At 42.9% G+C, this 21,171-nt stretch overlaps 1 protein-coding gene across 2 annotated transcripts; it reads left to right on the top strand.

Moving 5' to 3' along the window:
• The first annotated feature begins 202 nt into the window (after positions 1 to 202).
• LOC106607088 (TLC domain-containing protein 4-B) lies at positions 203 to 18,292 on the top strand. 2 transcript variants are annotated; one of them, XM_045720350.2, is made up of 7 exons: positions 203 to 260; positions 3,128 to 3,280; positions 9,199 to 9,288; positions 12,023 to 12,081; positions 12,203 to 12,297; positions 12,476 to 12,549; positions 12,650 to 18,292. In XM_045720350.2, the coding sequence occupies exons 2-7, from the start codon at positions 3,135 to 3,137 to the stop codon at positions 12,984 to 12,986; spliced, it is 801 nt and encodes a 266-aa protein (XP_045576306.1). In that variant the 5' UTR covers positions 203 to 260; positions 3,128 to 3,134; the 3' UTR covers positions 12,987 to 18,292. The 2 variants fall into 2 exon arrangements, with proteins under 2 accessions (XP_045576306.1, XP_045576305.1); XM_045720349.2 differs by having other exon boundaries at positions 220 to 565; positions 12,650 to 17,538.
• The last annotated feature ends 2,879 nt before the right edge of the window (positions 18,293 to 21,171 follow it).

The raw sequence follows: 21,171 nt of genomic DNA on the forward strand, positions 1-21,171 counted from the left end.
GGTGTGTTATTCAATAGCTTGTCAAGCTGCCTGCAGTTCTTCATGTTTTAGTTGTGGACATCATACAAATGCAGTTTTCATCATAGCAACGATGCTAACTAAGCCTTTGCATGTTATTGGTAGTGGTATCAGCTGTTCCCTGTCTTTGTCGTTGAAGAATATAACGCTGTAATCAATGTGGCCTTTGTTTATTGTGGGTGTGGCCAAACCGAGGGGTGTGAGCTAGAGGGTGGGTGGTAATCTGCGTGTTCGCGTCACAGGTTAGTGCTAGCTGTCAATTGCAAAACAAAACGTCTAACAACTTTATATTTTAGGCAAAACTTGGAACTCACGGTGGCATGGAAATTAGCCTGGCATCCGCAATTATCTAGCTACTGTAATAGTTATGCATGAATGCCGCTGCTTTCGTCGTATAGCCTTTTTCACGAGGACGTACACTAGAGCGCTAGCTAGTGAGCTACTGCTAGCTAGCTGACTTGCTAAGTTAGCTACCTAATAAAGTGAGAAGACGGCAGCTGAACCCGAAGCTTTACCAACTTACTCAGACCTATGCGAATGATATCAGGTAGTTATGTATCTAGCTAGCCTTTCACTTATTATTTTGTTCACAACACAGCGATACATTGAGCTAATACACTGCAATTTGTATGTATTAAACATCTAGCTAGTGACTGCAATACGACCAATAAATACGACCCTGGTTGTGGCACTGTTTTCTAGTCAGTAGCTGTGCTCCCACAATTCGTGTAGCTAGGTTGGTTAGTCTACTTGTGGCTAAACTGGAAAGTGTACTACTGGCGACAATGTTTCCGAAAATCGAAGGATTTTACACGTTTCTTGTCGTGCACACGTTTGCTGTGTCACGCGCCGCAGAGAACAAGGGACTGTGCTGACAAGTTATGCATGATGATGTAGCTATCTGCAACCGCAAGAAACGTGTCCATTTACTAGTTATGTTTAATATTCTCATTATTGCCAGGGCAAGTAATTGTACTCATTAGCCCAAGCGTTGGTGAGGGGATTTTTGTCTGCATCCCAAGATTTGCGTTATTAAATTGAAAGGAAATCTCATCACTTGTCAGTTGGCCTAGAATGCCAGTCGTAATTTTACCGTCACATGAGCTGCATTTAGACTAAACAAATATTACATTCATTGTATTTTTGCACAATCTGTCTTCTATAAACCTCAATGGCATATGTATTGCAGGTTGAGAGGGTCCGTTTTATATTTCCACTGGAACATGGGAAATTGAACCGCTATTTGTGTTTGGTCGATATACCAAAGGGTCATAGTTTGCTTACAACAGCATATAGTGCAGGAGAACAAGGTCAAAAGCGGGTGGTGGTTGTCGGTATGCAGGCCTTTGCCCTCCTAGGCAGTCAGAACCAGCTTGCCAGGTGAAGAATGCTAATGAATAATTGAAGCACATGCAGCATATGATCAGCATGCTCTGGAACAATGAGGCTTCTCTTAAACACTGCTATTTTATTGGTCAAAATGCTATCTGGATAATACTTCAAATTCCTGATTGCTTATAGAGTTAGGCCTATTCCAGGGAGAGCTGGGGTTATTGCATGGGCCACTGCAGTAGCTAAGCTACCGGTTTCCTGTGATGGTGTTGATCAGCTTGACACAATGGCCTGTCCTCACATCCATGCTCAGAGCACATGGAACTGTGGTTTGTAGTAGCCTATGTTAAACAGTAAATGTGTTTGTATCAGACTAAATGCTCCTTTGTACTGGAAATGTGTGTTGATTTTGACACTATAGACACTGAGTGGGGTGTTCCCTATTGTCTGGGTGTCGCTCTGTGGGTCCAGTCCTATTTTCTGTACATTTAGGCCAGGGGTACTAACTTACCCTATGAGGTCCTGAGCCTGCTGGTTTTCTGTTCTACCTGATAATTAATTGTACACACCTGGTGTCACAGGTCTAAATTAGTCCCTGACTAGAGGGGAACAACGAAAAAGTGCCGTGGAACTGTTTTCGAGGTCCAGAGTTGAGTTTGAGGGATGTAAGCCTATAGGGGGAGAGAACAGTTTGTAGTCATGACATGGTATCATGACATTAGATTTTTTGAGTATTAGAACCTACTGTACAAGTTTAAAGTGCCAGTTGGGGCAGAGGTTAAAGCCTATTGGGTTTAGGTCTTGTGATATTGGAGAAAGAATAGACTTTCTCCAGTATCACTAGAATCTCCCTGTTGGTGACCAGTCATCTAATCAGTTGCCTTATCCCATTGTAATCGGCAGCACATTGTTTGTACTTGGATAAGCAGTTAGAACCTTGGAGACTATTGTTGTTGCTTCATCCAAGTAGCCATTTTCTCTGGATTTCAGATTCTTGTGGATTTAATGGTCCCAGATGCAGGTTTTGCAATGTTAGTATTGTAGTTACTTGAGTACTCTGAGGGTCGAGGTGAGGACACGACCAGTCATGGACCTCAGTCAAAGAGCCAGTAGCTCTGAGGACCTTTTGAGTTTACTGAAAATCCAATTCTTCATGGAAACATAATCCCTCTTCTGGGAAAACGAGATCAAGGGAGTGAGTGGCTGTTTCTTAGTACAGTGTAAACAGGGAGCATGGACCCCAAGGTCTGTTGATACTATGTAATAGTGCTGCAGTTGACCCATGTCTGTTCTCAGGCTACTCAACTATACTCTCCACCACTGGACACTGCAGGGCGATGAACCCTACACACAGACGCACATACGCTGCTAGTTTCTAGACTTAGTCAGTCTATCTACTTGTGTTTTTGCATCTCTCATCACAAATGTTCTTCCTCCTCTCGATAGCGTGCATTCACCAACAGGAACCTCTTTTCTTTCAATTCTTAGCCACAATTACACATTTAATCCCTGTGCAAAATATTTGTCCAATAATGAATGATTTATTTTCTCTAATTTCTGCTCTTTTACAATCATCTCCTTTTCAATGGCTCTCTCCCTTGCCCTCCTGTCCATCCTTTGCCACCCTGTTTTGTTTCCTTCCATCTTCCACTTCTTCTCCTATTCCTTCCGCCCCCCCCCTCTACATTCCATCTGCCAGTCTAGGGGTATTGTGTCTTCTGTACAGTAACAGTACATGCATCTCACCCCGTCTCTCTCCTGGTGTGGTATACTGTAGGTGAGTGATGGAGACGAGAGAGTTAACCGTGGTGGCTGGCAGCTTCGTGGGGTTTCAGCTGCTCTTCTCCGTGGCCAGCCCGCTGTTCTCCTCAACCTTCACCCCTGGCTACGGCCGCCTGCCCTCCACCAAGCTCACTGAGTGGAACTCCAGGTACAATACCCTTCCAACAGGCCTCTTAACAGGTTTCACATTTTAGACTAGTACTGTTCCGTCTCTGCTGTAACACACTTCTATCAGACATTAACCCAGGCACACTGATCTGAGGTCAGAAATAGAGGTTGACCGATTAATCGGAAAGGCCGATTAATTAGGGCCGATTTCAAGTTTTCATAACAATCGGTAATCGGCATTTTTGGACACCGATTATGGCCAATTGCACTCCACGAGGAGACTGCGTGGAAAGTTGACTACCTGCTATGCGAGTGCAGCAAGGAGCCAAGGTAAGGTGCTAGCTAGCATTAAACGTGTCTTATAAAAAACAATCAATCTTAACATAATCACTAGTTAACTACACATGGTTGATGATATTACTAGTTTATCTAGCTTGTCCTGCGTTGCATATAATTGATGCGGTGCCTGTTAATTTATCATTGAATCACAGCCTACTTCGCCAAACGGGTGATTTAACAAGCGCATTTGCGAAAAAAGCACTGTCATTGTACCAATGTGTACCTAACCATAAACATCAATGCCTTTCTTATAATCAATACACAAGTATATATTTTTAGACCTGCATATTTAGTTAATATTGCTTGCTAACATGAATTTCTTTTAACTAGGGAAATTGTGTCACTTCTCTTGCGTTCTGTGCAAGCAGAGTCGGGGTATATGCAGCAGTTTGGTCCGCCTGGCTCGTTGTGAACTGTGTGAAGACCATTTCTTCCTAACAAAGACCGTAATTAATTTGCCAGAATTGTACATAATTATGACATAACATTGAAGGTTGTGCAATTTAACAGCAATATTTAGACCTGAAATACGGTTCCGTATTTCACTGAAAGAAGAAACGTTTTGTTTTCGAAATTATAGTTTCCGGATTTGACCATATTAATGACCTAAGGCTTGTATTTCTGTGTGTTATTATATTATAATTAAGTCTATGATTTGATAGAGCACTCTGACTGAGCGGTGGTAGGCAGCAGCAGGCTCGTAAGCATTCATTCCCTGCATTTGCCAGCAGCTCTTCGCTGTGCTTCAAGCATTGCGCTGTTTATGACTTCAAGCCTATCAACCCCCGAGATTAGGCTGGCAATACTAAAGTACCTATGAGAACATCCAATAGTCAAAGGTATATGAAATACAAATGGTATAGAGAGTCCTATAATAACTACAACATAAAACTTCTTACCTGGGAATATTGAAGACGCATGTTAAAAGGAACCACCAGCTTTCATATGTTCTGAGCAAGGAATTTAAACGTTAGCTTTTTTACATGGCACATATTGCACTTTTACTTTCTTCTCCAACACTTTGTTTTTGCATTATTTAAACCAAATTGAACATGTTTCATTATTTATTTGAGACTAAATTGATTTCATTGATGTATTATGTTAAGTTAAAATAAGTGTTCATTCAGTATTGTTGTAATTGTCATTATTACAAATATATAAAAATTGGCCGATTAATCGGTTTCGGCTTTTTTTTTTTGGTCCTCCAATAATCGGTATCGGCGTTGAAAAATGAAATCAGTCGACCTCTAGTCAGAAATGATAACTAGTCACAAGTTAGGCTAACAAGTTAATGATTATGTAAATATTTATTCTCTACATTGCTCTTGGACTGGCTTTGCATTCAAATTGTTTTATTGTGCTGATACTTCTGCTATAATCAGACAAATCTTAATTATCTATCTACAATATCGTCATTTAGGTTGTCATGGGTCATCTTCTCAACTTTCCATAGTACACGTCAGGGGCAGGGCTTCGAATTCAAAGGTCAGAAATGTGTAATTAGTTTGGGGTTAAGTTCAAAGGTTGCCAATGAGTTACTCCATGTATTGAATGGTATCAGTTTGTCTTGAGCTGGTGAGCTGTACCCACTATTACCACTGTTCCCTCAAAAAAAATGTTGGCACTGAACAAATTTCAGGTCTGCTGAGTGCTAACTTGAAAATTCTGTGCGACCTCCAGCGTGTTTCTGTGAACACTTGAGGCTGTACCCACTTTAAGTTAAAGTTTTAACAATGGCCATGTAGTCTACTGTGGCTATTTGATTGTAATGTAGAGCTAGCAACAAGTGTGGCCACCATCAAAACAATGGAGAAAATGCATCCCATAACATTAACATGGAAATGGCTGTTCTATCGTTCAGCCTACATTAGCTGCCAATGTGTGGTGTTCAATGTAGGCCTACATTCCATGAGACTTTTGAAAAAAGAACTTGCAGGGCTTGACATTAACCTGCTTATCCACTTGTCCTTTGGACAAGGAGATTACTGAAAATGTTGTGGTGTTTGATGCAAGAAACCATTTTACAAAATACAATTATTTTTATTTCCATATCACTGACAGAAAATCTGACAAATTATGCTACCCTCTGTCTATTGGCTCTCAAAATACACCACTTTAAGACAAAAAAAGCTCTTTACCTGACTCGTTTTTCAAAGATGTCTAGAAATGTACACGTTTTGTGCTCTTGTAGAAAGCAATCACTCCCCTATTACTGACTACGAATTATCTATAACTGGGCTAATAACTAACTAACTACCAAGGATATGAACAAAATGTGCACACGTGGCTACATGCAGCTCTAGCTTTGATCTCAAAACAAGCGCATCTACTCACGAACGCTCATGCTGTAAACAGTCCAGTTCAAAGTAAATACATGGCAATGGTCTATTTGCACATAGGCCTACTGCAGCTCTGATTGTTTATGCCGCACTGGTATTTGTAGAGTACGGGCTTAGTAGTGCGTGTCAATGTAATAGAATTCTACTCCCGACATGTTCTGCCTACAACAAAATATCTTGCATAGTTTGTTTTGGTATGTTGCATTGACAGTGGCTAATATTGCATTGATTTGATCACAATTACCACAGTAAAGGGAAACGTTGATAGTGTTAACAGGGAAAACTCTAGAACAGTGGTCACCAACCTTTTCTGAGTCAAGATCACATTCAAAATGCAAGCCGAGATCTACTGCTCAGATTTAATTTTTTACATTACTTAATAAAACATAAGCCAATGTCAATATCAACTTCTGAGTCAAAATGCAAGCTGAGAATTACCGCTCCGCTTTTTAAAAAACATTACAAAAGAAACGTACACCTATGCAACATTGACCAATTAAAAACAGTACTGTAGCAATGAGTTTTGTGCAGTAAGCTATAGGCACAATACATTATCACCTCATATTGGTTTTGCTTGAATTGCCCAATGCGTTGTTTGGGCCATTTAAAAAATATATATATTTCTAAATTTGAGGAAGGCTAAATGATCACACCGGTAATAGAGCCATTGTTGCATTACTTGAGGCACAGCTGATTGAGCATACATTTAAATAATTCGTCTTTTATTTTTATTTTACTGGGCTGATGGTGCCTGCATATAATGGTCAGCCTCAGGAGAGAATAGCAGACTGAGGGTCCGCCTCTCAACATCTCTCCCTTTCCTCCACTCAACATCGCTCCGCTCTCTCTTTCCTCCACTCAACATCTCTCCGTTCTCTCTTTCCTCCACTCAACATCTCTCCGCTCTCTCTTTCCTCCACTCAACATCTCTCCGCTCTCTCTTTCCTCCACTCAACATCTCTCCCTTTCCTCCACTCAACATCTCTCCCTTTCCTCCACTCAACATCTCTCCCTTTCCTCCACTCAACATCTCTCCGCTCTCCCTTTCCTCCACTCAACATCTCTCCGCTCTCTCTTTCCTCCACTCAACATCTCTCCGCTCTCTCTTTCCTCCACTCAACATCTCTCCGCTCTCTCTTTCCTCCACTCAACATCTCTCCGCTCTCTCTTTCCTCCACTCAACATCTCTCCGCTCTCCCTTTCCTCCACTCAACATCTCTCCGCTCTCCCTTTCCTCCACTCAACATCTCTCCGCTCTCCCTTTCCTCCACTCAACATCTCTCCGCTCTCCCTTTCCTCCACTCAACATCTCTCCGTTCTCTCTTTCCTCCACTCAACATCTCTCCGCTCTCTCTTTCCTCCACTCAACATCTCTCCGCTCTCTCTTTCCTCCACTCAACATCTCTCCGCTCTCTCTTTCCTCCACTCAACATCTCTCCGCTCTCTCTTTCCTCCACTCAACATCTCTCCGCTCTCTCTTTCCTCCACTCAACATCTCTCCGCTCTCTCTTTCCTCCACTCAACATCTCTCCGCTCTCTCTTTCCTCCACTCAACATCTCTCCGCTCTCTCTTTCCTCCACTCAACATCTCTCCGCTCTCTCTTTCCTCCACTCAACATCTCTCCGTTCTCTCTTTCCTCCACTGATACTGACCAAAAAGGGACACCGTCTTCCAGCTGATGGCAACTCGAGTTGCACCGTTATTTCTGCCTCGTGCACAAATTCATGTTGTTACTCCTATGAACAGAGAAAGTGAAATATTAAAAGACCCAAGCCGCTAATAATAACAGCAATGCAAGCCTATAGATACACTTTCCTACTCATTCGTTACTGCTGCAGTGCGTGTTGTAGCACTGAGTGGAAATGGGAAGGACACGTGTGTTTTATGGCTTATAAAAGTGTTGAATACAAAGTGTTGACAGTGCTGAGTGAGAACTTTAACGTGAACAAACTCATAAAACAGCAGCTTTTTGCTGTATTTGTTGACAGTCTCGAGTCATGGTTTTAAACATTTTCAAATCTCACAGTATCAACTTCACTGTAGCTTTCTTTAATGCAGCTACGTTACTGCCAACACAGTAATCTGAGCCACCCGATTGGTCAGCGGTAGGCCTGTAGTGCACCTGATTTTCTCTCCGGCACCGCCGGGAAGGCAGAGTTTGTACCTTCAGACACATGAAATGGTTCAAAATGGCAACAGTTCACTTACTTGGCACACAGGCAGCTGAATCGGTTGCACCGACCACCAACAGCCTGAGACACACAAAATAGGAACACAAGGCTTTATCGTTGTCTTTGTTTTTTACAGAAATGTTTGTCGATCGCCTAGGAATGCCTTGGAGATCGACCAGTTGATCACAATTCACCTGTTGGTGACCACTGCTCTAGAAAGTTGAGAGAAGCTCAATCTCGTGCTTCCCCCTGTGGGCTGATATTTCTTCTGCGTGGCAGTGCTGAGCCTCAGTTCATACAGGGATCATGCACACTGAACGCTGCTACAGGCTGTGTGTACCATGGCATAACAAGCCAAAGGTGACGCACTGATAGTGGTTGAAGTTTGATTCAAAGTTACCTACCCTTCATTGCATAACGGCTCCCAGTGTGTCAGTGTGTTATTATTTATTAAAGCTTTGCTTGTAAAGAGACACAGAATATCTACAGAAAGATGCACAGCAGAGATGTAAGCCTGAGGCGTAGGCTAAGGAACACGTCATTAGCTAGATGTTCAGTTCAAATGGGCTAGAAGGAGAGCAAATGCACTTGCCCCTTCTGCTTCGTAAGAGACTCTGAAATTCCACTCTCCTCCTTGATCATGGCAGTTATACACTCTCAGACAGTCATGTTATAATGGTGACACTAAAAATAACAATGTTCATTGTACAGTGGCTGGTCTGTGGAGCCAGCATTGCTAGGCCTGTGGGACAGCTGGTGTGCCCAGGGTCTGGGGACTGTGTGTGCGGGTGAGGGGAGATAAGAGCCATGGTAGCACTGGAGTTCTCTTCACTAGACCAGATAAAGAGTCCCAGAGGTCAACGAGACCTGACTAGTTTTACACACACACACACACACACACACACGATTCTCCTTCAAATTAATTCCATTGCCAAGGTTCCACACGGCCCAAATGAGCTTAGGTTTCTTCATTGTGTTCTCAGTGCTGTAAAGGATGTTATTGTTATGTTACTTGAACTGTTTATTAGTATTACTGCTGCCGTGGTGCTAGTCTTGCATCATTCTCTGCCATTGCGCTAACTGTCCCTGTTTCTGTGTGCTTTCCCAGATTGGTGTCCACTGTCCATGCTCTGATCGTGGGCCTCTTCTGTCTCTACATCCTGTGGTTTGATGATGCTGTCAACGCAGACCCCGTCTGGTAAGATGAACAGCATTACTGTCTGCTTTCTGTCATTCTAGCAGCCATGGCTACTAGCCTACCCCAAGAGGGAGGGAAGGATGATGCTGCCATTCCCCACTGTCAGAGAGAAATCTCAGTGGAGTCTCCAGAGAGGTGTAGATTCAGTGGATTTGTCCTTTCATTGTCTTTTCTATGTTCTCTCTCCTACTGCTGACTGTGTGATTACATCATTGTATCCTGAAAGAGAGGAATGGTAATTTCCCCCTATCCCTCCCTCTCCCTTCTGTTTCTGTCTTCTTCTCTCTCTCCTCTTTCTCTGTCTTCTACTCTCGTGTTTCTCTCCTTCTGTTTCTCTTCCTCTCTTGTTCTGATCAGACAGGCCAGAGTCCTGCCAACAAGGCTCCTTTTCATAGCAAACAGCAGCCCAGTCTTCAGCCCCCCCCCCTCTTCCTCCTCCCTTCCCTTCTGGTGACCCTCTCCCCTGAGTCCCTCTGACCCCCAGCAGCACCCTGCGTCTCTGGCTGTCTGATCAATACAGCACTTCCCTCGCTCTCATTGTCTGTCTGTCGCTGATGGAGCGGAGAAAAGGGGAAGTGAAGGGCCAATGGGGAGGAGTCCTGCCACCCCCCCTTCATCTGCTCTGTGTCCAAATGTCTCACATTTTAGACTACTCTCTTTTTCCTTCTTTCTTTGTTGTTCCTTTACTGTCATAGGGTTTGTTTAATAGGGGTGTAATTGTTGTACCCTCCCAGCCCAAGCCATGTTGTCTTGTTTTTTCCCTTTGTTTTGGTCTTTGTCTGTGTAGTATTGGCACTGTCCTTTTGTCTCTTATGTATTTGCTTTCCTGCCCATCTCTTTTAGTTTCTTACTTTTCCTCTATTTAGACTGGTAGCCATGTTATTTTGCTAGCGCAGTAGCTAGTTCCTCTTATTGCAACACTGTATGGCGTAAGCATTAATCCTCAATCTGATTGTTACAGCATCATTTAGACATGCCACAGACTGGCATTGTGCTGGGCTTCCCAGAACTAACCGCCCACAAAACCTGCATTGTGACAGATTCAGCTTCTCACGTCACTCTGGCGGTTCTGCCTGGGTTTTGTCGTCGTAATCCAATCAATCCAAAGCGTTTTCCAAATCTGCCTCCCTCACATCGCCTGATTGGTTTATCTGAGCTTTAAAAGTGCGATGTAACCAGTGAGCGCAGAATAGACTAAATTGGTTTAAAACAATAGTGCTCAGTTGGTTGATCAGAGTTCAATGATGTAACCCCAGGTGTGGCTTACTGTAACATTTAGATCCCTTTATTGGTCAAATACACACAAGGTCCAACTGAACTGTGACTTCGCTTTTTAACCCAACACCTCCAAAAGACTCAGACATACACATACATATAGAGTTTTTGGAGAGGTGCAGGGGACTACCACTCTGGGCGCCCGGGGAGCTGTTGCTGGGGGGGTTAAGTGCCTCGCTCAAGGACACAACGGCAGGCAATGGAATCTAGGATTTGATACCAGCAACCCTCCGGTTGCCAGCTCACTTCCCGACAGATTTTTTTTCCGGCAGACCCGGGATTTCAACTGGCAACGGTCGCTGGCTCGCCTCTAACCGCTAGGCTACCTGCTGCCCAGCCATACCTGGATCAGTGATGGAATCTGAGAACCTTTGGACCCATCTCATCCTGACTCCTCCTGTTGATCTGTCTGAAGTTTATCTCTTAGCTTCAACAGATTCACAGGTTTATCTACGAATGGCTTCGGCTCTCTATATGGGTGAATAGATTATTAGGCTTATGGGTGGGCTCCAGGATGTACAGTAAACATGAGGAAGTGGAGAAACGATTGGCTGCATATGACATTGATCGTGGCTACATGAGTGGGGTTCAGAGAGGATGTTGCACTCAGACATACCCTGAACGGGTACGTTGGGGTGAAGGTCGGCAGAGGTGAGGGAGGGCGGTGTCACGTGGAGCCCCCCTCTGATCCAGAGAGCACGTCATGGTGTGCTGTCACAGAGAGCCATGACCCCGCCCTCAGCAACAGGATACCTGTGATGGAGAGAGGCCAAAATCAGTTCCATTGTCACTTTACTGAGACACACACATTATTTTGACCACAGTCACTTAGCCGATGCTCTTGTCAAGAGCCTCTTGCACTACTGTCGACACACACGCCTATGCAGTAAATGTGGCCCATGTGATACGGTGAACTGATAACCATGGCGTTGCCCAAAGCTTGTCCGAGCAACTGAGTCGTACAATCCACTCCTACAGTCAAGAGAACAGTGGTACTCATTCTTACAGTATGTACTATATGCAGGCCACTGCTCACATGTACACACACCCTGACACGTATTTGTCCATGAGCACACAAGATTACAGCAGGCAAACAGAAACACACCCTCTGTATGTGAGCACAATGCATTTGTCAACACAGTGCTGTTTAAACTGGACCTTCCCTGGACACGGGTATCTCAGTAGTAGCAAGACTATCACTCATGACATGGCCATGAGAAGAATGTGCCTATTTGAATGCTAGAAAAAACATTTTAGTTAGTTTTTTTATTCGCTCTCATTGGAGACCCCTGCAGTAGACTTCACTAATACAGTATGTAGAATGTTTTGTGGACTTCACTAGATTTCTGTGAAATCGTAAGTAGCTTTTGTTTCTGTTTTACAGTAATTTTACTGCATTCATCTGTAATGTGGCAACTGTTATTCTGAAAGAACACTTTGTTTTGTTTTTGCTGTACAGGGGGGAGCCAGGACTAGTGAAACTGAATGTGGCCATAACGTGTGGTTATTTGCTCTATGGTGAGTCTCTCTCCTCATGTTTATCCTCTTGTATAACAATAAGCCATCCACATTTCTCTGTGGACAGTAGATGGAAATAACAAATTGTGTGCTAACTCTACCCACTTGTTGTTCTGTGTAGACCTTGTGCTTCTGGCCACTAACTGGAGCACAATGGGGGACAGCTTTTTTGTCTGCCACCACTTGGCGGCGCTCTATGCTTATGGATATGTCTTGGTGAGTCTGGGGGGAAACCATGAGCACAGTGGCTAATATTAGGTGGTTCTTTGGTGCCTTTGGGTTTTGGTATTGAAATACTCAAGTCTTCTTTCTAAGGATGTTGCACATTTAGTCTGTTTTTAGTTTATTTCTGCCCATGTTTATTTGTGGTAATATGTCTTTATGCTCTCTGCAGTCTCGTGGCGTGCTTCCCTATTTCGCCAACTTCCGTCTCATTTCAGAGTTATCCACACCTTTTGTGAACCAAAGGTAAGCTAGCTCCACTTTTACTATATATTAATGAATACTCCTGTTTATCAGCCCCGACCTCTGTCAGTGTTGACATTATTCCGTTCTCCTCCACGTATAGGTGGTTCTACGAGGTGCTGAAGTACCCTCGCTCGGACCGCTTGGTTGTGGCCAACGGCATGGCCATGGCAGTGGTCTTCTTCATGGTGCGCATCTTCGTCATGCCTCCCTACTGGGCCCGTGTGTTTGCCACCTTCGGTACGGAGGCCTTCGAGCGCTTGGGCATCGGTGCTCAGGTGGCCTGGATCACATCCTGCATCGCCCTGGACATCCTCAACACCATCTGGATGTACAAGATCGCCCGCGGCTGCTACAAGGTCATGATGGGCGCCAGCGGCAGGAAGGCCAAAGAGGTCTCCCCGCTCAAGCAGAACCATGTGAATAACCACACAGACTAAGAGATACTGGCCGGAGGGGGGGGGATAGACAGACTCTGTGGAAGGGAAACAGGAAAGACTTCAAGGGCTCTTATAGCCCCTGCTAGCTCCAGCCTTGCTATTATCTCCATACCCGGAAATCATGCAGCCGAATGGGGTCAGGTCCTCATCAGATTCAGTCTCACAGAATGAGACTGGTCCCACACCTCAGTGTTTCATCGACGGTATGGTGGTACCCTGGCTGGGTTTGGTTGGACATGACAGAGTAGCTGTTAAGCACACTCATTCTTGTTCAACTTCAACCCAAGCTCAGTCATCTGAAGTGCCTGTGATGGACAGGTAGAAAGCAATAAAAGAAGAAACCGTACTCTGGCTCTGTCAGAAACTCCCTCGGCCATCATCCTTTACCCTTTTCAGTTCCCTGACCCGTCCACCCAGAGGAGAGCCTCCTGCTTTGCCCTCAGAATAAGGACCTGTTAGTGTGCTAGTTTGACAGACCGAGACACCACAATGCCTCTTACTGCATTTGCTGTGGCCTCCTTTTTATGAACACCACCTACATCGCCAGCAGAGCGGTCCCCCGCTCACAGCAACAGTTCAGATTGAATCACCACTGGATTTCCCATCCACAGCCTGGATGCACATCCAGGGGAAATGGAGACAGGGATTGGATCCTACCGCTGCCGCCAACTCTCCGGAATCATGTTTTTCATTGGACGCTTTTGCCTCATCTCATCCAGGGTCTGGCTGTGCTCTGTTTGCGTCTCTGGGGTCTCAGTTATCCAATTTGTTACTCAACCTCAAAACCAGGAATTGACATCAATGCGTCTTAACTTCACTACACTCTCATAACCTTCTGTCACAGCGGAGTGGTTAAATCCATCCAGTTTCATGCTTCTGTTCTACCTCTCCCCTGCCTTATAAAGACTTGTCAGTCCCTCCATATGAGAATAATCACCATGAGTTTTTTTCTCCTTCTGTAAAGATGTTTTAGCCTTTGAAAATATCTCATCCATTATCTCTAGTTCAGTGGACTGGAAAGGACGTTTTCTCTCAGTTTCTCTGGAGATTTTCCCAGCCACTGCAGTGTAACACTACTGTTAGACACAACACTTGTTCTAGTGTCTATCTAAGGTACCTCTGGGGATTTTAACTTCCATTTTTCTCTATTTTCTGTGTTATATTGAGAACTGAATTTGGAACAAGAGCGGGTCCCTTTTGGGGGGAAGCATTCTCCTGTCTTAGGGGCTGTTCTGCCTACAGAGTGGCAGTCATAGGAATGCTAGAAATATGATGTCCCCAATCGTTTCTATAGATATTCATGTAAGATCAATTATGAATGACCTATCTGACAAGAACAGCCATACGCTGGCAATGTTGTACTATATGTGTAGCCGTGTAAAGTCCTACTGTATTACTCAGTTGGAAATCGTCCTCTCAAATCAAGTTGATTTGATTGATTCAAATCACTGAGCGCTTGTTAAGAAAATGTTGGATTATGACGATTTATACTCTAGTTTGGATCACTAAACAGGATAAATATGAATTGCATTAATCTATGGGTTCCTCTGCACTTCATTTTAATCAGTGCATTTGATGTTTTTCACCCAGCTGTATTGAGTGCATGTTAAGTGTTTTGTTCTCTGTCCTCCTCCTGTCCCTAAAGCGTTGACGTGGTTTGGGACGGGGGGGTCTGAAATGTTAGACTTTTCACTGTGGAATGAAAGCACACTCCCCATGATGGAGAAATGACCTGTTGAGCCCCTCCATGTACCACCGAGGAGGGTTGTATTGTCGTGCCTTTACGCAAACAGGAAATCTAAAGCAGTCCGGTAGAGATTAGCATGACATTTTAATGTAAAACTGCTGTTTTCCTTTTTTCTCGCTATTGTAGTCTCTTCTCTCTATGGATACTGTTATGTATATATTTTTGTACCCTGCACAATAATGAATCCAGACAAGTATTCTCCGAAGTTGACCCCTCTGTAGGGCCTGCTTGGTTTAATTCTGAATACGGGAGCAGGCCTCGATATGAATGTTGTGGTGGTTCTAGTGATATTAGGAGGAGTGGGAAGGGGCTTAAAGAGGCTGCTGGTTATGACCAGAATGAAGATGAGATTGGAAGTGTAATTATTGTCATGTAGTTATTCAGCTACATCAGCTCGGTTGAGAAGCTAGTGAGATTCAGCTCACTCTTCTCACCCAGTCCTCCAATACTTCAAGCTGTGAATAGAGCCACATGTTTGTATCATTCATCAGTCAAGAAAACAATATTTTCAACTGAGTACATGTGTAGCCTGATGAGATTTCTGGTTCACCAGTAGGCTGTGGTGTGCATTTAAGTCTGCTTCGGATGGCTGTGAGAGAGGTTGTACTTCTGCACAATGTCCAATGTTTGTACAAACTATTAATTGGATGTGTAGTGTTTCACTGACTTCAGTGTGTCTGTGGTGTGTTGAATTGCAACGTAGATCTCTGGGTGATTTTAAAAGAGTAGAAGTTTTGGTTTTTGGAAATGAGGAAGTGACACGGCGGTTTCTGTAACATCATGCCCGAGTGCACTTGTATCCGCAAGCAATAACCTGTGTGGCCTTTTATCCCTTTGAAAGGCTAACATTGTGTATTAATAGAAGGTACAAATGGTCTCAGGCCCTGGTGAGAAATAAGGACATGTTGTAGCACCTGGAAGAACTGGTAGAACTGTTGCATTTATTTCAGCTGCATTGCATGCATTTCATCTCCTTTGTAAGGTTGAACTTAGCAGCGTCTTAAGACTTTTAGCCATTTGATACTAAATGCCATGGATTAGCCAGTAAATAACCTTTGACTGAATCAATGAATTCTTGCCCCAGCTTTTTGTGGACTCTCTCGGATAGTCCTGCTTCACCTGTGGAGCACATCTGTAGACCGCAGCAGTCGCATCCTTTAAGTCACAAGGAGGTGCGGGGAGAGAACAAATTAAGTCAAGAAAATAACTAATATACATGATGGTGATGAAATGAGTGAACATGAACTAATGAGGAAAAAAGGATAGATCAAATGTTGCCAGTGGGTTTTTGGTTGTTTTTTTTTATTTCTTATTTTAATGCAATGACATTTGTTACATTATTATTTTCTGAATATTTTAATGTGAAAAGAACAATACACGGGCCTTAGGGTCCCTGTCTCAACACCATGTGATTTAGATTTGTCTACAATGACCACTACTAATGATGTCATTGTAGCACTGAAAGTTCAGACTTACTTGAAAGTTTTGCTCTTCAATAAATTTGAAGACAAAAAAAGATTTGTCTCAATCGTTGCTTTTTGGCTTCAGAGTAACAATTCAAACACCATTGACTTTCATGTATTTTGTTTACGCTGGTGCACAGAAACTGAGACAATTTCATGAAAATACTGCATGTTGGATGCATCGTAGTCAGAATGCGTACAGCAGTGTTGGATGGTTCTAAGGTTTGTCTGGCTCAGTCCAGTCTAGCTAGTCCATCACATTTTAATTGTCACATGCTTTGTAAACAACAGGTGTAGACTAACAGTGAAATGCTTACTTACAGCCCTTCCCAACGATGCAGAATAAAAATAACACGAGAAATAAATACACAATGAGCAATGATAGTTTGGCTGTATACAGGGGGTAGCAGTAGAGTCTGTGCAGGGGTCTGAGGAAATGTAACTAGATATGTACATATAGGTAGGGCTACTGAGTGGCGCAGCGGTCTAAAGCACTGCATCTCAGTACTAGAGGCGTCACTACAGACACCCTGGTTTGAATCCAAGCTGTATCCGTGATTGGGAGTCCCATAGGGCGGTGCACAATTGGCCCAGCGTCGTATGGGTTTGGCCGTCATTGTAAATAAGAATTTGTTCTTAACTGACTTGCCTAGTTAAATAAAGATTACGTTTAAAAAATGAAAAAGGGATAGTGACTAGGCAACAGGATAGATAATAGTTACCTGTGTGAGAGGGTGCCAGCTACCGCTCCTCTTCTGCCCATTCTACAGGAGTTAGAGAGAAACAAGCATCTGAACCACTGTTTGGCTCTGATTGAATCCAGCTCTACCGTGTGCGCCTGTCAAGGGGCTGGGTCACAGACTGGGCCTGGAGAGCGTTACCAAACATGGTCACATGAGACTCAATGAAAATCTCTTCTGCTACACACTCAAACACACACATACACACACACACACACACACACACACGATGTCACCTACACTAGTACACAACATAAATGCATAGAAGTCAGTGCTTGTTATGTTTTTGTAGTCTGACTGAATCTGCAAATCTGTTGGTGCTCCTTGGATCACACATGTCTGTTTACTGTAAGTGGATAGTGTATTTGAAGACACGGATTCAATCATTTAGGTCTTTAAGTATTAGTGAAATCTCCTTTTCCATTTTTACATAGCATCTTTACAGCTTTCAGCAGTTCCATTCAGCATTCAAGTTCCCCATGTCTTTAGCCAGCACTATTGAGCAACATATTGTTACATTAAACTAACAATGCAGTATTGTGATGTTTGAGGTATTTGTGCAGAAAGCTTTCCCAGCATTAAAAAAACTACTCTGAAATCAACATTCCAGACTTCTGAGAGGCTATTAAAAATAACTTTTTTTTTTACAAGGTACTTGAAACCCTTGATAATTCAGTGGGCATTTAACATGACTTTTAACCAGTTTATCAAGTAGTACTTTGCTATCAGCTACTATACACAAACACTTTATAAAAGCACCCAGACACTTGGGTATTAATTCACACAAAAAATGTATTAGTTAAGCCCGGAATTTGTTTCAACTTTCAGTCCTACTGTACATAGACAGGCAAAATGATGATGCTAAGAACCCAGCCTTCTGAATTTTTCTCAGCCTAGGGTGAGGAGGCCTTCTACCCTAAATAGCCAGACAGAGTGGATGAGGGTGTGGAGAGGGAGGAGCTGGAACTTTGGAAATGCCCCTCCACCATCCAGAACAGCAGTTTTGTCTCTCGCTGCTTCTCCATCTTTCTCAACAGTTCCAGCTACACACGTGCACATTATTTCTTTGCTTTGTCAAATATTATGACTTGCACAATTTGTCTGCCTTTCTTGAATCTCGTAGCTTTCGCAAAGCCTCAGTCTTCTCATCTCCCTTTGCCTGAGCTCTGTTTATAGCCTAGGTGTCCTTCCTACCAAGGTGTACCCTCTCTAATGGCTATTTAATTACTCCTGTGTTTCTAATTCAGTTTGACTTTAAAGTTATGTTATCCAAACCTTGTCGTTCTTAAAGACTCCATGCAACACAGTATTTCCAGTATGTTAGCGTTCAAATAAACAGACCATCATAAGAGGTTTCCAATCTGGAGGTGTGGTATGTTCCCTATGCTTCCTCTCACTGTAAATGACCCACAACAGACCCACAGCACAGCAAATATTTAACGGTAGTTCATTATCAGTTTGAGGGATTCCACTTTCACATCACATTACATCTGGGCTGCTCCAGCCAGTTATGGCCCGCCCTTCTTCCATCATGCCCAAATAAAGTGTCCAAATTCCTCCTGTGTGCCTCTTCTCTCCTTGAGATGTTTATAAGACCCTTGCTTGGTCCCACACTCAGCTACTCTCTCTCTCTTTCTCTCTGCTTGTGCGCTTCTGTATTTCACTGACAGTCTGTTTATGGCCACGTTACATAAGGCTCCACTATAATTTTAGTTTGTCATCACAGTCGCAGCCTCATACCTAAAGTAAGACTTTAAGGTGAGCTTTAAAGGGGCAATCAGCAGTTGTTACATCCATTTTTAGACATAAATTAATGTTTCCATTGATTCTTGAAGAATGTAACTTATAAATGCATCATGAGCTTAGTTTTAATGTCCCACCCCATCAGAACCCAAAATATAAGCCTTTTTTACTCCAATGTTTACAAACAAATGAAATGTAAAAAACACTGTATAGCCTCAAAACATGGTTAAAACTATAATGCTGAGATCATGGATGGTCAGTCCTTGCATCCATAGGTTTATGAATTTGAGAGTGATTACATTTCTCCAGCCCCATCCCTCAGCTTTTTACCAAAACAGTGGTTATTGTTTCAACTGCTGATTGGCCCTTTATGGTTTATGAGTCCTATCTTCACAAACAAGCTGTATCTAAGCTTTGCTTAGTGTACCTTTTTCTGGTCACTGTTTGTTAAAGTGTGCACTTTCAGATTCACAGTGTTCCTCAAACTCTTCATGACTATGTCCTGTTATTAAATGTCAACTATTGGGTTATAACATAGTTGTTAACATTGTTAATGGTGCTCAGTAGTTAGATCAGTAGCTCAGTAAGACTCTATGCTTCATACTCTCTTGGTTTATACACTATAGACTACTGTGTGTAAAGATGTCTGCCAAAATTCAAACTTCTACTATCACGACAGCTAGCCTATCAGGCTGAAACTCATTTATCGTCAAAAAATGTGTGACCTTTTCCACACAAATGCAGTGCATTTGCAATCGTCTGAGCTGAGGCATTATTACTCTTCTCAACCCAAATCATTTACTTTTATAATGTTGGCAGGTCTGTGATCTTCTAGAAACCATTATAAAACAGATATTTCTCCACTGGTGTACTGGTGGAAATAGTTCATTTGTCTTTGTAGCAGGCAGAGAAAGTCCACCTGACTTCCACTCTTCTTCATTTGAGAAGCCCTGCAAAAAAACACATTGGTGTCCCAACGATATGCTCCAACGTGTAATTACACTGTAACTGGAATTGGTCATTAATTGTCTATTGTCTAGGAACCTCCATATTAAAAACCACTTGGAATCATGTGAGCTTTGCAGACAGTTTCACTGCTGCTCTACCATACTACTCTTGTCATGTTATCATCAACTTGATTGGTTTACAGTAATCCTGCCTGTATTGTTACTGGGTCAGGGTGTTTGAACTCCACTATTCCAGCATTCCCACAGCCCTCCACCATAACCCCTTTCCCCATCCTCCATCCCCTCATAGTGCTCTTTCCAGAACCTTCTCTTCATGCCCTGTCTGGTAACGCATTACCACCATATGTGTGGGACAGGACAAACAGCAGTAGGGTGAATCATCATGCTGCTCTCTGGGGAGAAGTGCTGCCTGTTCCCCTTTGACACTCTACAGCCCGCTGGCTTTGCATTCCATTCCCTTGTCATCTGCCTGTGGACGAGCAGAGCAGAGGAGTGAAACACTGGGGTATAAGAGGAAAACCGGCTCATTGTTCCAAGTGACGTCAGGCCCCCAAACCATATAGGTCAGGGCAATGACCTCAAATGAAACTCTATGGAACACACTATACTATATGTGTGGGTATAGGGGGTGTATGGAGGTGTTGTAGAGGTATTGACAAGATGGTAGAAAAATACTTGCCAACAAGGTGTTTATAACTTTTTCTTGGCTTCTTTTCGAAGAGATATCAACGTTATTTTTTTAAAGGCGATTGTAGTATTTAGTTCCACGTTTGTTATGGAAAAACCAAGACAGGAATTGTAGAGCATCAGGGTTGAAAATGGTAAAGGATGAATACATATTAAATGTGAATCACTACGTAAATACATTTGGGATACATTTAATGTATTATTATCAGGATTAATCATATTTCTATTCATACTGAAATCATTTTACATAAGAAAGTGATCAATTAAATATGCTCAAGTGAGAAAGTATCCATTTAGCCTTTTCAATATCTGCTTTCTTAACCATCCTTGACCATGACCATGACCATAATTAGGGTTACGCTGGTCTTGAACCTCTTTGCCCAACAATATAAACCAAGCTTCTTCAGGTTTATGATGGATGGGTCAATACTTTCAGGCCTGACAAATAATTCTGTCATATAGGATCTACATATACAGTAATGAAACACCTTGCAGCATGTATAAATATTACTTTATAATATTTGTATAAATATAAAGTTAAATGTGTAATTTAAAACTCTAAAGGTCTGCCTTGACCTGTGATTGTGATGGAGACCCTCAACTATGTAATAATAGCTATAGGTCTATGAATTTGTGACGTGATTGATATTTATTTCATTTGGTAATGAAAGTGAAATTGGATGCAGTAAAATTAGGCAATTGAAAAGGATCATCCATCCAACATCTAATTCCCCCTAAGGTGGAAAAAGTGACACTGAGCGAGTCTAATGCCATACTGGTGACATCACCCAGAGGAAGAGGCAACGTCGGGATTGGATGGTGGCCCTAGCCAATCGC

Source organism: Salmo salar, chromosome 06, assembly GCF_965601325.2.
Source record: "Salmo salar chromosome 06, fSalSal1, whole genome shotgun sequence".
Taxonomy (NCBI): domain Eukaryota; kingdom Metazoa; phylum Chordata; class Actinopteri; order Salmoniformes; family Salmonidae; genus Salmo; species Salmo salar.